Here is a 15,878-nt window from a genome sequence, read left to right on the forward strand (position 1 = left end):
ATCCTTGATGGGATCACAGCCAGGTGAGTGTAGAGCAGCATCCTTCTCTCTGGGTGCTCACACCTAACTTGTCACCCTGGCCAGGTCAGCTGAAGCAGCTCTCCATCCTCAAGGTGGACCAGAACCGGCTGACAGACATGACAGAGTCGATTGGGGACTGTGAAAACCTGTCTGAGCTCATCCTGACTGAGAACATGCTGACGGTGAGTACACAGCAGCCACCTGCCTCACAGAATCGCAGAATTCACAAAATCACGGGTTGGAAGAGACCTTCAAGATCGAGTCCAACCCAGCCCTAACACCTCAGCTAAACCCTGGTACCAAGTGCCACATCCAGTCTCGTTTTAAACACATCCAGGGATGGTGACTCCACCACTTCCCTGGGCAGCCACTCCAGAACTTTATAATTCTTTCAGTGAAAAGCTTTTTCCTCATATCCAGCCTAAATTTCCCTTGGTGCAGCTTGAGACTGGGTGCTCTGGTTCTGTCAGTTCCTGGAGAAAAGCCCAACCCCACCTGACCACAGCCACCTTTCAGGGGGCTACAGCCTCTCCCACGCTGTTCACTTCAGCCAGCTGCAGGGGTCCCTTCCCTTCTTCTGCCCTCCGAGCTGAATTCCTGAGCATGCTCCAGCTGCTTCCTAACAGTTTCACCAAATTCACACGTGCTTGGAAGCTGCTTTCTCTCACTGACTTTCTTCCCCTAAATCATTCTCTGGGATGGCAGGGATGCTGGCATTGCCCATCCCAGCTGACAGGTGCAAGGCCCCATCCCAGGCTGCACTGGTGAGGGGTTTGGGATGGTGTGATTGGAAATGGCCCTGCTCCCAACTGCCTGTGATTTGACTGGTAAAACATGAGGATTGGGAAGGGGCAGATAAACACAAGGGAAGTCTTGAGCAGTGGTGCTTGGAGTGTGCTGTGTTGAGGGGAAGAGTTGGCACGGATCAGTCTGTGAGCCTGAGGGAAAACCTGTCCCAAAGATGTCCCAGGAACGTTTTCCCAAATGCGTCTGTTGGGATGGAAGGCAGCTTGTTCCCAGACCAAGGGCTGTGTGCCTTTTACCTGTGCTGCCCTTCCCTCTTGCAACCACTGACTGGGCTCCTTCTCAGGCCTTGCCCAAGTCCCTGGGCAAGCTGGCCAAGCTGACGAACCTGAACGTGGACCGGAACCGGCTGACGGCGCTGCCGGCAGAGATCGGAGGCTGTGCCAACCTCAACGTTCTGTCCCTGCGCGACAACCGCCTGGCCCTGCTGCCCCCCGAGCTGGCCAACACCACCGAGCTGCACGTGCTGGACGTGGCTGGCAACAGGTGAGCAGCACCTGCCAGGCTGCTGGCTGCCTTCTGGGAGTCTGCCTTTGAACAGACAGGTGTCTGCTGAGGAGGGCAGGAGCCTCCCCTGCAATGGGAAATGTAAACCCCCTCCCTCTGAATTGTTGTAAATTTGAAATGAAGGGACTCTCGGGCAAAAATAAGGGAGCAGGAATAACTGGTTTTTATTAGGGAAGAAAATACAAATAAAATAAACAGTGCAGTAAACTAAAACAGCACTGACAGAGTCAGAACACAACCTGACACCTCTCCTCCCTCTGGGCAGGACATCTCGCCGTGGGCTGCTGTAATTTTTATCAGCCATGCAGTGACACTCAATGGCCCATTAACAGCAGAGGTCTCCCCAGAGGGAGGATTGGTTTGTGGAAGAGATAAAGAGAACTGCCCAATTAACAGAAGATAACTGCTACACCTCTAAAGATGGCAAATAGAATACACACTGCCTTGCCATCTAGGACATTGGGTTTTTTTAAATTTTTGTTGAGGTTGGGATTGAAGTGTTAGAGATCGTATTTTGTGTTTAGGTTTAGATGTTTATTATTTTTTATTTATATTATAAGTTGTGAGTTCTATAGTATTTTATGAACAAGTTACAAAATGGTTAATTATTTTTCTGTATAAGGTCTTTTAAGGTTAAATTATCTAATTAAGAAATTATATTTTAATTATTTTACTTTTAATTTAATAGCTAATTACTTAAAGTTTGTAATGTGTGTTTTTTGTGTAATTATAAAATATTACTTAAACTCAGGAAGAAGGTGAAGAAGAAGGATTAGTTGCTGTTTTAAAGCTTCTATTTTAGCTTTATATGTATTACTATATTCTAAAACTAAATTTTTAAACATTTATAATAAAACTATAACAGATATTTTAATATTTAATTATTATTAAATAATATTAATTTTTATATATTAAAATTATATAAATTATAAAGATTATATAATAAAAATAGTAAATAAAACTATATTACTAAATTCTAAAATTCTAAATTTTCTACTTTGTGATATTATATACTTTTAATCAACTATATACTTGTAATCTCAGTGTTACCAGTTAATTTTGGAAGTCTTTTCTATGGCCTCAGGTCAAATGTAGTGCTCTCTTGGGAGTTAGAGTTTGTTAGAGTAGAAAGTTTAAAACTCTTAGTATCTAGGACTCTGACAGCTGCTGAGGGAGGAGCTGGAGCTGTGTGGATCCCGGGATCCATGGTGTGGGTAGGAATCCAGCAAAATTCGCAGATTTCTGGCTTGGCAGGCCACATTCAGCCGGGGCTAGTGGCTGCAAACAGAGGCCATTTTCCAAGGGAAAAAGAAGTCATTTCCCCAGGGTCTGGGCATCAGATGAAAGCTGGCATTTGGGGCTCTGAGCACTTGCAGGGTTTCTGGCAGCTTTAGTTTTGGAGAAATCCAGCAAATCTGGAGAATTCCGGCTGTGGAAGAGCCCAGGCTGGTTGCTGAGGGCTTGAGCTTTACCTCTTTAGCCCTGCTCTGAGCCACCCAAACACAGGGTGGAGGAGAGGCACAAGTGTGAGGGCACTGTGTCCTGTGAAACAGAGACCAGGGGAGGTCCCTGGCTCCTGGCTGCCTTCCTCCCCCAGATTTTGTGGGTTTGTGGTCAGTGCCAAAGCCTCGTCCGTGGTGGGTGGCTGCCTGGAGCTGTTCTGAGGTCCTGTGGTTCTGTTTGTGGGCTTGGTGGGTTCGGGAGCAGCTGGTTCTGTTTGTGGGGTTGGTGGGTTTGGGAGCAGCTGGTTCTGATTGTGGGGTTGCTGGGTTTGGGAGCAGCTGGTTCTGTTTGTGGGGTTGGTGGGTTTGGGAGCAGCTGGTTCTGATTGTGGGGTTGCTGGGTTTGGGAGCAGCTGGTTCTGTTTGTGGGGTTGCTGGGTTTGGGAGCAACTGGGTGCTGACCAGAGGTTGTGGAGGGAGCATTCCATACACTGGTCTGTGAGGGCATTGTTTTTCTGTTTGTAAACCCCTCCACGCTGTTGGAGGGAGTTGTCCTCTGCTGAAGGCTGGTGAGGATGGAGTACTGGAGCCCAGTCCACAGCCAGGGACAAAACCAGCTGTTCCAGTGGGAACAGGACTGGGGGATCCACAGCAGCTTGTCTCTGTCCCTCTCTGTTGAGGTGGGGCAGTCTGGAGCTGAGGTGAAGCTCCTTCCTGACCAGCTAAGTTTAACAAGCAGTTGCTCTTCTCTTTTGCAGGCTGCAGAACTTGCCCTTTGCTTTGACAAATCTTAATCTGAAAGCCCTGTGGCTGGCAGAAAACCAGTCCCAGCCCATGCTGAAATTCCAGACCGAGGATGATGAGAAGACAGGAGAAAAGGTTCTCACTTGCTACCTGCTCCCCCAGCAGCCCTCTCCCAGCCTGGGTAAGAACCTGCAGCACAAGTGCTGTCTGCAGAGCCTCGTGCTCTGGAGGGGGCTGGGGCCTTGGACCTCTCTGCTGGGCTGGGCTGTCCCTTGCTGTGATTCCTGTGGCAGATCCAGGCTTTTGTATGGATGGATCTGGGGCACCTTTCCCAGGCTTGTTAAAACTGAGGAATTGCTTTCTGCCAGGTGACAACACCCTGCAGCCTCATCTTTGAGTGTTCTCCTTGGATCTGCTGACCAAGCAGTTAATTTTCATTGTCATGTCAGCATGGTATTCCTGCCTGAATTCTGCCTTTTCCTGCACTCTTTGGGTAAGGAGTGCTAGAGCTGAAGCATCAGACAGTGCTGTGGAGGCTGCTGTAGGTCTGGTGGGAGATGTACAGGAGGTGACAGGATGGTGAGGCCACAGCCTTTGTCCTCAAGGCCTCTGATGCCGTGGGCAGACCCAACAGTGGGATAAGAGCTGACTTCCATCCACATGTACAGCCCTGCTCTTCCCAAAAGGAGCTCCCACTCTGTTCTCTTCCCCCCCAGAGAACCTGCTGCAGAACAGCGTGGATGAGAGCTGGACAGACAGCAACTTAAACAGAGTCAGTGTGATCCAGTTCCTGGATGAGCCCAAAGGAGATGAGGACGAGGAGTCTGGAGCTGAGAGACGGGTAAGGAGCTCCTGGAGGCTTGTTGGCTCCCTGTGGAAGCAAGGGACAAGCTGAGTTTCCAAAGACGGGGCCACTCTGGTGTCCGTGTTTTACACTGCTGTAGGCATGGGCATGACTTCCATTCTGAAGGGTGTTTGCTTCCCTGAGGACCCCAGCAGGAGTGGAAGGGAATGAATTCCCCTGGAGCCGTGGTGCAGAGTCGTATTTTGAGGCTCTTCTGTGGGAGTGGAGCACCCAAAATGTCAGAGATCCCAGTAGAGCACTGTCAGGATAGGGTTTTAGCTCACCCCCAGCCAAACCCAGGCCATCCCCATCCCTCCAGGCATGCAGGCAGTGCAGCCCACTGTTGAGTCTTATCTTCTTTTTGCCAGGGTCAGGATTAAATGTGTGAGACAGGATTTCTTGTTAGGACTCAGATGTTTATTAGTTCTTACCCATGTTACAGTCTCACAAACCCGGAGTTCTACAGCACTTCACTCTAACAAACTAAAAAATGGAGCCCTATCTCTCTCTTTACAAGGCCTTTTAAGGATAAACTGTCCAATTAAGAAATGACACCTAAATTATTTTTACTTTTAACCCAATAACAAACCACCCATGGCCCACAGTGTGGACCTTTTTATCCATTTACACAAAACCACCCAAGCCCATGGAGAAGAAGGTGAAGAAGGACCAGCCTCTGCCCTAAAACCTCCACCTTCTTCTATATATATTACACTGTTCTAAACCCTTAAACTGTAAGTTTTCCACCCTGTGACATTACACACTTCTATTCAAATTGCACACCCACAGTCTCAGTTCTGTCATTCCATTTTGGAAGCCTTCTCCACGGCCTCAGGTCAATGGAGTGTTCTCTTGGGGGTCAGTGCCTTTCAGCACAGAAAGTCTGAAATTCTCAGCAGCCAGGTTCCAGCAGCCCATGCTGTGGAGTGTTCTGTTAGTAAAGTACTAAACACTGTAAGCAGCCTCAAAACCTGCAAGAGGTGGTTGTGCTTCCAGGGCAGATGCAAAGGCCAGGACAGAAGTTCTCAGCAAGTGCTCTGAGGGATTCAGTCTCCAGCAGGACTTTATTCCTTTTTAGTTTATGGAAAGCCATCCTTGAGATCTGAGTCCTTTAATGAATGGTGTTGGCAGCTGTCCTGGCAGTGCATGTGTGCTGCTGGCATTGGGAGCTTTGGGGTTTTTTGGAATTGTTCTCAACATTGTGCCTAGTTTTAGAATGCTGGTTTTGGCTTTCTACCTGGGATGGAACTCACTAAGCAGCACCAGTTCCACTGCATTTGGGCTTGGCAAGACCTGTTGAGTCCAGAGGAGTTATGAAGACATCCCAAGATTTCTCACCTGTGTTCTGGAGGAGTTTCTGTGTCAAGAGTTTTTGATTTACTAAGCCTGAAACACCACTTTAAACTTCCCAGCTCCATCATTCTTCCCAAAGCCCCTGTCAGCTGGGGAGCAGGATGACAGAGAGAGCTGTCAGGGCTCTCCTGGAGGGAGGATCGGTTGTGGAAGAGATGAAGACAGCTGCCCAATGAACAGGAGTTAACAGCCCCACCTCTAACAGGTGGTGGCAGAATGCACACATACCTTAGCACCCAGGACACCTGGCAGTGCTGCCGGGCTGGAATCCCCTTCCTGAGGGTTTCTCCTTGGCAGGGCCTGCAGCGCAGAGCCACCCCTCACCCCAGCGAGCTGAAGGTGATGAAGAAGGTGATCGAGGTGCGGCGCAGCGAGGTGAACGCTGCCAAGGCTGATGCCAACCCCAGCTCTCCCAACTCGGAGGTGAGTGCTGGTCCCTGGGGAATGGATGACCACAGAGAAGGGTCATGGAATGGTTTGGGCTGGGAAGAATCTCACTCACCACTGAGTTCCGCCTCCGTGCCATGGCAAAGACATCTTCCACTGGGAACTTGTAGCTTATCTAGGAAATGAGGTGGAAAGGGCTGATTTTTGGGAAAGATTGGGAATGGATTGCCTGGGAAGGTTGGGAATCTGCCTTGAGATGTCATGGGGAGCCTGTGAAATAGAGCAGGAGATAGAACCAGGAGGCAGAGAACAGTGGAAGGGGAATTGTGTGCGTTGGTACCAATTTTACAGCACAGGGAGAGGAAGAGAAGGCTCTGACATTCCCAGTAAATTAGAGTGGTGGGAATGGAGTGCTTGCAGGAGGCACCTTGCTGCCTGGTGGGAGCTGGCAGTAAATCCCTGCACAGGAGGTGGTGCAGGGTGCTCCCACTCACACGGAGGGAGCTCAGGGGGGAAAGCTGTGGGCACCCCGAGGAAAAGCTGGTGGAAAGCACTCTGTTGGGGCTGCACTGCCACCTCGCACCAGTCTCACTGCACGGCTGGCTGCTCTGGGTCCCACCCTGACCACCACACCCTGTCCCCAGGAGAAGAGGCTGAGCGCCCTCTGTTGGTGCTGCACTGCCACCTCACACCAGTCTCACTGCGCGGCTGGCTGCTCTGGGTCCCACCCTGACCCTGACCACCACACCTTGTCCCCCAGGAGAAGAGGCTGAGCGCCACGTCGAACCGCAGCGAGGACTCGCACGTGTCCGCCAGCACGGCCTCCGTGGACTGCAGGGCAGAGGAGAGGGAGCGGGGCTGGCCCAACGGGCAGCCCCGCGCCGAGCAGGAGCACAGGGACGCTGCTGACCAGGAGGAGGAAGATGTGGAAGTGGAGTACAACGAGGTAGGAGCCTGGGAGCTGCAGCAGGGTCATGAGGAAAAGGAGCTGGAAGTTTCAGAGGAAGTGGGAAATAGAGGTACAGGTAAATGGATGTGGGATTTGGGCATCGCTGGAGGCAGATCCAGGCCGTTGGAAGGCAGTGCAAGCAGAGGCTGAGGCAGCTTGTGGGAGCCTGGAGTGGATAGTGTGGGAGCCAAGCAGGCTGTGGGAAAGCTGGAGGGCTTGTGAGGGGTTTGAATGCCCTCCATCCCTGGAGCTGACAGAAATGTGCCTGGGGAAGGTGTGGTTGTGGAAAAAGGCAGGGATGGGGAATGGGAATACCTTCCTGCATTGTGCTGGGCACTCCAGCAGTGACACTGGCTGGGGAAGGTGTGGTTGTGGGAAAAGGCAGGGATGGGGAATGGGAATACCTTCCTGCATTGTGCTGGGCACTCCAGCAGTGACACCGGCTCCGCCTGTGTGGGACAGGGGTCACAGGGACTGCAGGTTCTGTGCTGCCATCCCTCTGTTCCCCGAGGCTCACAGCATGTCTGGCTTTGCTGTCACAGCCCACCGTGCACTTCGCCGAGGACACGCTGATCCGCAGTGAGGATGAGGATGAGGACGAAGAGCGGCCGTTCCCAGTGGAGAAGCAGAGGCTTATCCGCAAGGACACGCCCCATTATAAGAAACACTTCAAGATCACTAAACTGCCCAAGCCAGAGGCAGTGGTGGCACTTCTGCAGGGGCTGAACAGTGATGGGGTCCCCAAAGAGGAAGAGGAGTTGGGAGGCTGCAATAATAACACAGAGCCCGGGGACCAGGAGGAAGCGTGGGATGAGGATGACAGAAAGAATGGAGCTCTGTCTGCTCAGCCATCCGTGAAGGTAAGGTCTTGTGGGGAGGGGGAGCTCAGAGGGGTGCAGACCTGCCCTCTGCTCCTGTGAGCCAGCAGGCAGGTTGATGTGCTGCTGAGGAAGGCACTGCCAGGAGGCTGCAGCACTCGGGGGTGTGCTGAGGGGGGCAGAGCTGGAGGTCACTGGGGCTCGTGGGGCTGTGTGGCTGTGCCTGACACCCTCACTGCATCCTCCAGGTCCTTGCACCTGCCCCATTCCCCGTGCTGCTGGGACAGTTCTGTCTCATCACTGGTGGGTTCTGTTCCTTCCAGCCTCCTCCTCACTGCTGGTTGTTGCTGCTGGTTCACAGGAGGATGAGCTTTGTCCCTGTGTGGATTCAGTCTCAGACTGGCACTTGGGCCACTGACACTTGTTGGCACAGTGCTTCCTGGAGCATGTCAGTGCAGCCAGGAGTGTGCCCTTCCCTGTGCTTCCACCCAGACACAGCCTGATGGAGGCTGCTTTGGGATTTAGGGCGGCTTGTGCTCTGAGCTTTTGGCCTTACTGGTTATACTGGGGCTTGAGAGATGGGCGTCCTTGGCTCTCTTCAGCTGAACCACCACGTTTGGCTAGGGGCACACACAGGTTGCTGCCTGAGGAGGTTCACAGTGGAGTGGGAGTACATGGATGAGGGACACCTCATGAGATCAGCCCAGCTCTCACCCCAGGACCTGAGGATTTTGAGTTGTATTTGGTGGGCAGAGGTCAGGACGTGGCTGGGTCTCCATCACAGTCTGACATCAGCAAATCTCAGGGCTGAGATGTGGGTCCCTGGAAGGTGCTGCAGTAAAACCTGCATCTGCTGTAACTGCACGTGCTCCAAGGTGCTGGGGTCATTCCCATCCCTGCTGGAGCTCAGGTTGCCCAGGGAAAAGTCCTTTCCCTCACTTTCCCTCAGTGGGTGCCTGCCTTGCTCTGTTTGAGCCAGTGCAGCTCCTCTTGTGCTCCCTAGGGGTGAGGGCAGTTTTCCCACTGCTGGTGAAGTTCCTCAGAAGGAATGTTTGAAGCTGTCCCAAGTCCCCTTCATCCAAGACCTATCATCCTTGGGAATGCTAAAATAACCCTGAAAAGGTTATTTTAGCTGGGGCCTGAGCTGAGGAGGCACTGACCCACTGCAGAGCCTGTGATGCCTGCTCAGGGGTGGGGAACCTGTCAGAAATTACCCTGCCTGGGGCTCAGCTCTCCCTGTGGGGCTGGGTTGGATGCCTGCTCCATGAAGACATTTATGAGCTGTGTGCCAGCAGTGGGGATGGATGCAGGGGGCAGTGTCCCTGGGCAGGAGGTGCACTGAAGGACGAGGCAGGACAGGCTGAATCCTAGAACCAGAGGGGTTTCTTGCAAGGACAGTTGGTTTTCAGAGGAAATCCTGAGGTTTCCTGCACTTGAGAGCAGGATCCCAGGTGCCTGTCAGGGTGTGCTTTTTCACCAGAGAAAAGGATTGGTGCAGTTATGTTTGGGACTGCAGTTGTGTCTGGGACTTGTGTTTGAGACTGCTTTTTTGCAGTTGTGTTTGGGACTGCTTTTTTGCAGTTGTGTTTGGGACTGCTTTTTTGCAGTTGTGTTTGGGGCTGCAGTTGTGTTTGGGACTGCTTTTTTGCAGTTGTGTTTGGGGCTGCAGCTGTGTTTGGGACTGCTTTTTTGCAGTTGTGTTTGGGGCTGCAGCTATGTTTGGGATTTCTCGTTCCTTGCAGCAGCTTGTGGCACCGCAGGCTCCTCGGTGCTTCCTCCTGTGTTTAACCCTTCCTCCCTCCCAGAGTGACCTGGTGTGGCGGGGATGAGGTCAGCTACGGTGACCCTGCCTCAGGCTGCCAGCATGGGCAAAGCCTGCCTCAGGGGCAGCAGTGTGCTGGCACTTGGCACTCTGGCAGCCCATGAGCAGCCCTGCTGGGGTGCTGAGCAGGACTGGGGGCTGCTCTGGGGCTGAGGGGTCAGCCCTGGAGCTGTGCTCTCAGTGGGCTCAGCTGTGGGGCTCTGGAGGTCAGCAGTGACCTGGGAGAGATGGACAGCAGTGATTCCTGTAGGAGCTCTGGAGCCCAGCAGTGATTCCTGTAGGAGCTCTGGAGCTCAGCAGTGACTCCTCTGGGAGTTCTGGAGCTCAGCAGTGAGCTCAGCAGTGAGCCCAGAGCTCAGCAGTGACCCTGGGAGCTCTAGAGCTCAGCAGTGACTCTGGGAGGTGGATCAGCTCCCTAGCTCTGGAGCTCAGCAGTGGCTCCAGGAGCTCTGGAGCTCAGCAATGACTCCTCTGGGAGTTCTGGAGCTCAGCAGTGACCCCAGGAGTGCCAGAGCTCAGCAGTGACTGCAGGAGCTCAGCAGTGGCTCCTCTGGGAGCTCTGAAGCTCAGCAGTGGCTCCAGGAGCTCCAGAGCTCAGCAGTGAGCCCAGAGCTCAGCAGTGACTCTCCTGGGGGCTCAGGAGCTCAGCAGTGACCCCGAGCTCAGCAGTGACTCCAAGAGCTCAGCAGTGGCTCCTCTGGGGGCTCAGGAGCTCAGCAGTGAGACCCGAGCTCAGCAGTGACCCCAAGCTCAGCAGTGAGCCCAGAGCTCAGCAGTGACTCCAAGAGCTCAGCAGTGGCTCGGGAGCCGGCCCAGCTCCGGCGTGCCGTGCGTGTGTTGGGTGGTCGTGGTGGTCGTGGTGGTCGTGGTGGTCGTGGTGGCGGGTTTGGTTGATGCTCCACTAATCCGCATGCCTCTTTGCTGGTTCCTGTCCTAACAGGGGGTGTCGTTTGATCAAGCCAATAATCTGCTGATTGAACCTGCTCGCATTGAGGAGGAAGAGGTCTGTACCACTCCTACTGTTCTCTCTCTGCCAAAAATCATCCAGCCTGCTTGATTTGCTTCCCAGCCTCACCCGTTGTTGTAGGGGGACCTCTGATCTCTCTGGGTCAAGTGGCTTCTGGACCTGGCTGATCACAAACACGATGATTGTTTCCTCCTTGCTTTCCCCTTTTCCTCTTTTCCCAGCCTTGAGGTGAGAGTGGCTGCTGCAGAGCAGGAGTAAAAAACAAAGTTCAGTTTCTATTTGCTGTGTGTTGGTGGAGAAGTGGAATTAAACAAATGGATATTTCTGGACGTGTGGGTAACCCTGGAGGAGCAGAGACCTCAAGAATCAGCCAAGTGCTGTGTAGTGACCCTTTGATAAAAGGAGGAGGGTCTGACCCTCTGATAAAAGGAGGAGGGTCTCACTCAGGGCACTGTGCCCCTGCCTGGGGAAAGAACTGGAGGCAATGATTTGTGCATCTCCTGAAGCCTCCCCTGCATCCCTTCAAGGCAGCACCTGGAGGTGTCAGGAAGGGGCAGGTGGCACCTGAGGTCCCTGGCATGGGGATGGTGAGTGTGCTCAGGGTTCAAATCCTCTGGCTGCCTGCCTGCTCATCCTCTGGCCCTGAGCAGCTTCCTGTGTTTGTCTCCAGGTTTTCAGTGCCTGATCAGTGCCTGACCAGGGGACAGTACCTTTCTGCAGGCAGCTTTCCCAGGAGCTGCTGGAAGCAGAGTGCTGCTGCCACTGAGGAGATGCAGGAGCAGCATCCCTGCTGACAGCTTGCATGGGGATTTCTCCTCTAGGACAGGCAGAACAGGGCCACCAGAGCCGTGTGCTGCCTGGGAGTGCTGGCTGGGGTGTCTCTGAGGACTTGGCTCTGCTGTTCCCTCAGGTGTGAAACAGAGATTTTTATTGGTTTTGGAGTGATGCTTTCTAGTAGAGAGGTGATGAATCCTTTCCACCCAGGCAGAGCATGAGCTGCCCCAGGTGTGGTCCCCTGTTAGTGGAGCCTGAAGATTTCTCCATCTTTCTCCATCTCTAGGTCCCTGAAAACCACATTAGTATTTCTTGCATTTCTCTTCTGCGTAATCTTCTGATCCTGGAGGTCTTTTCCAGCCTCTGTGATTCTGGTTCCTGGGGGTGGCTGGTGTGAGGCCCCAGGCTGGCTCAGGTGGCCCTTCAGCACAGTCCCCTTTGCACAGATCTGTTCCTGTACTGTGAGGAAAACGTGGCTGTGCAGCTCACAAGGAGCTGGAGCTCTCCCAGACTGGTGGTCGTAGTCACCCAGGAGCAGGCCAGCTTTGGGAAGTTGATTGGGAATGCTTGATTGTCCTGCAGCTCTGGGGAGTGCTCAGGGAGGAACCTTGCACAGGACCAGGCTGCTCCAAGCCTGACCAGCCTGTCCTTGGACACTTCCAAGTGGCATCTGCCTGCTGCCTCCAGGGATGGTTCCTTGGGAAGAATCACAGGATGATGGAGCCGAGCAGAGAGCCTGGTGCCCTTGAGCAGCAGGGTTTGAAGCTGATGACACTGCTGTCACATTCCTTATATAAATGTCATACAGCCCCAGGAGAGGAGGGACTGCTGATTCCTCACTGTGCTCCTTATCCCTAACCACGGCTGTGGGCTGGAGACTGATCTTGTGGGAGCAGAACTGGAGAGACACACCCAGCTGGTGCCAGCCCCCAGCGTGGGGCACACCCAGGGCTGCTCTTGGTGCCTACAGGGCTTGCTGCAGCAGCGGAATAACTTTGTTAGAGTGTGGGTATGCCTTCTTCTGCAGCAGAGGAATAACTTTGTTAGAGTGTGGGTATGCCTTCTTCTGCAGCAGAGGAATAACTTTGTTAGAGTGTGGGTATGCCTTCTTCTGCAGCAGAGGAATAACTTTGTTAGAGTGTGGGTATGCCTTCTTCTGCAGCAGAATAACTTCGTTAGAGTGTGGGATACCCTGTTCTGCAGCAGAATAACTTTTTTAGTGTGGATACCCTGTTGTGCAGCAGAATAACTTTGTTAGTGTGGGATACCCTGTTGTGCAGCAGAATAACTTTGTTAGTGTGGGATACCCTGTTGTGCAGCAGAATAACTTCATTAAAGTGCGGGATCCCCTCTGCTGCAGGAGGACAACTTGGTTGAAGTGTGGGATACCCTGTTGTGCAGCAGAATAACTTTGTTAGTGTGGGATACCCTGTTGTGCAGCAGAATAACTTCATTAAAGTGCGGGATCCCCTCTGCTGCAGGAGGACAACTTGGTTGAAGTGTGGGATACCCTGTTGTGCAGCAGAATAACTTTGTTAGTGTGGGATACCCTGTTGTGCAGCAGAATAACTTCATTAAAGTGCGGGATCCCCTCTGCTGCAGGAGGACAACTTGGTTGAAGTGTGGGATACCCTGTTGTGCAGCAGAATAACTTTGTTAGTGTGGGATACCCTGTTGTGCAGCAGAATAACTTCATTAAAGTGCGGGATCCCCTCTGCTGCAGGAGGACAACTTGGTTGAAGTGTGGGATACCCTGTTGTGCAGCAGAATAACTTTGTTAGTGTGGGATACCCTGTTGTGCAGCAGAATAACTTCATTAAAGTGCGGGATCCCCTCTGCTGCAGGAGGACAACTTGGTTGAAGTGTGGGATACCCTGTTGTGCAGCAGAATAACTTTGTTAGTGTGGGATACCCTGTTGTGCAGCAGAATAACTTCATTAAAGTGCGGGATCCCCTCTGCTGCAGGAGGACAACTTGGTTGAAGTGTGGGATACCCTGTTGTGCAGCAGAATAACTTTGTTAGTGTGGGATACCCTGTTGTGCAGCAGAATAACTTCATTAAAGTGCGGGATCCCCTCTGCTGCAGGAGGACAACTTGGTTGAAGTGTGGGATACCCTGTTGTGCAGCAGAATAACTTTGTTAGTGTGGGATACCCTGTTGTGCAGCAGAATAACTTCATTAAAGTGCGGGATCCCCTCTGCTGCAGGAGGACAACTTGGTTGAAGTGTGGGATACCCTGTTGTGCAGCAGAATAACTTTGTTAGTGTGGGATACCCTGTTGTGCAGCAGAATAACTTCATTAAAGTGCGGGATCCCCTCTGCTGCAGGAGGACAACTTGGTTGAAGTGTGGGATACCCTGTTGTGCAGCAGAATAACTTTGTTAGTGTGGGATACCCTGTTGTGCAGCAGAATAACTTCATTAAAGTGCGGGATCCCCTCTGCTGCAGGAGGACAACTTGGTTGAAGTGTGGGATACCCTGTTGTGCAGCAGAATAACTTTGTTAGTGTGGGATACCCTGTTGTGCAGCAGAATAACTTCATTAAAGTGCGGGATCCCCTCTGCTGCAGGAGGACAACTTGGTTGAAGTGTGGGATACCCTGTTGTGCAGCAGAATAACTTTGTTAGTGTGGGATACCCTGTTGTGCAGCAGAATAACTTCATTAAAGTGCGGGATCCCCTCTGCTGCAGGAGGACAACTTGGTTGAAGTGTGGGATACCCTGTTGTGCAGCAGAATAACTTTGTTAGTGTGGGATACCCTGTTGTGCAGCAGAATAACTTCATTAAAGTGCGGGATCCCCTCTGCTGCAGGAGGACAACTTGGTTGAAGTGTGGGATACCCTGTTGTGCAGCAGAATAACTTTGTTAGTGTGGGATACCCTGTTGTGCAGCAGAATAACTTCATTAAAGTGCGGGATCCCCTCTGCTGCAGGAGGACAACTTGGTTGAAGTGTGGGATACCCTGTTGTGCAGCAGAATAACTTTGTTAGTGTGGGATACCCTGTTGTGCAGCAGAATAACTTCATTAAAGTGCGGGATCCCCTCTGCTGCAGGAGGACAACTTGGTTGAAGTGTGGGATACCCTGTTGTGCAGCAGAATAACTTTGTTAGTGTGGGATACCCTGTTGTGCAGCAGAATAACTTCATTAAAGTGCGGGATCCCCTCTGCTGCAGGAGGACAACTTGGTTGAAGTGTGGGATACCCTGTTGTGCAGCAGAATAACTTTGTTAGTGTGGGATACCCTGTTGTGCAGCAGAATAACTTCATTAAAGTGCTTCTGCAGCAGCGGAATAACTTCCTTAGAGTGTGGGTATGCCTTCTTCTGCAGCAGAGGAATAACTTTGTTAGAGTGTGGGTATGCCTTCTTCTGCAGCAGAGGAATAACTTTGTTAGAGTGTGGGTATGCCTTCTTCTGCAGCAGAATAACTTCGTTAGAGTGTGGGATACCCTGTTCTGCAGCAGAATAACTTTTTTAGTGTGGATACCCTGTTGTGCAGCAGAATAACTTCATTAAAGTGCGGGATCCCCTCTGCTGCAGGAGGACAACTTGGTTGAAGTGTGGGATACCCTGTTGTGCAGCAGAATAACTTTGTTAGAGTGTGGGATCCCCTCTGCTGCAGGAAAATAACTTTGTTAGAGTGTGGGATACCCTGTTCTGCAGCAGAATAGCTTTTTTAGTGTGGATACCCTGTTCTGCAGCAGAATAACTTCCTTGAAGTGTGAGATACCCTCTGCTGCAGCAGAATAACTTTGTTAAAGTGTAGGGTACCCAGCGGTGGATATCAGGCTCCAGGGCTGGCTCTTCCCAGGGTTTGGTCTCCATCCCCCTGTGCCTTGCAGAGTGGCTGTGCTGGGGTATGGAGAGGCTCTGAGAGGAGGAAGGCAGCGTGTTGAGCACCTGTTTGATGGCACAAGATTAGACCTGAGCTCTGTTTTCAGGTGGTTCTGATGGAGTAGCCTGGAAAGCTGCTGGGCAGGTTTCAGAGCAGGGTCCCGAGGTTGCAGAGCAGTGGAAGGAGGGTCCCAGGGTTGCAGAGCAGTGGAAGGAGGGTCCCAGGGTTGCAGAGCAGTGGAAGGAGGGTCCCAAGGTTGCAGAGCAGTGGAAGGAGGGTCCCAAGGTTGCAGAGCAGTGGAAGGAGGGTCCCAGGGTTGCAGAGCAGTGGAAGGAGGGTCCCAGGGTTGCAGAGCAGTGGAAGGAGGGTCCCAAGGCTGTAGAGCAGTGGAAGGAGGGTCCCAAGGTTGCAGAGCAGTGGAAGCAGGGTCTCAAACTGCGTTTCAGTGCCCAGGGCTGCTCTGCTGTAGCAAAGGCTGGTGCCACATCCTTGGCTGGCCGGCCCTAACCCCTGTCCTGCAGGTCCAGGAGCTGCACAGGGCTCTGTGCTGCCAAAGCTTCTGCTGCTGGGGGACATGCACAGGATTGTGTCTCTCGCTCTGCCCAGGGACA

General features: G+C 52.4%; 1 protein-coding gene across 34 annotated transcripts in view; it reads left to right on the forward strand.

The window, feature by feature from the left end:
* SCRIB (scribble planar cell polarity protein) overlaps nt 1-15,878 on the forward strand; it is a 99,069-nt gene that overhangs the window by 11,814 nt on the left and 71,377 nt on the right. For 29 of the 34 annotated variants that reach the window (XM_041407096.1, XM_041407102.1, XM_041407110.1 and 26 more), the window contains exons 8-15: nt 85-203; nt 1,112-1,311; nt 3,533-3,699; nt 4,235-4,359; nt 6,013-6,138; nt 6,863-7,048; nt 7,594-7,911; nt 10,632-10,694. In XM_041407096.1, coding sequence (XP_041263030.1) covers nt 85-203; nt 1,112-1,311; nt 3,533-3,699; nt 4,235-4,359; nt 6,013-6,138; nt 6,863-7,048; nt 7,594-7,911; nt 10,632-10,694 — 1,304 coding nt within the window. The remainder of the gene's footprint in view (nt 1-84; nt 204-1,111; nt 1,312-3,532; nt 3,700-4,234; nt 4,360-6,012; nt 6,139-6,862; nt 7,049-7,593; nt 7,912-10,631; nt 10,695-15,878) is intronic. The other 5 variants (XM_041407101.1, XM_041407108.1, XM_041407123.1 and 2 more) reach the window with 1 other exon arrangement.

The sequence above is a fragment of the Onychostruthus taczanowskii genome, unplaced genomic scaffold (assembly GCF_017590055.1).
Source record: "Onychostruthus taczanowskii isolate IOZ18803 unplaced genomic scaffold, ASM1759005v1 scaffold253, whole genome shotgun sequence".
Lineage (NCBI taxonomy): Eukaryota > Metazoa > Chordata > Aves > Passeriformes > Passeridae > Onychostruthus > Onychostruthus taczanowskii.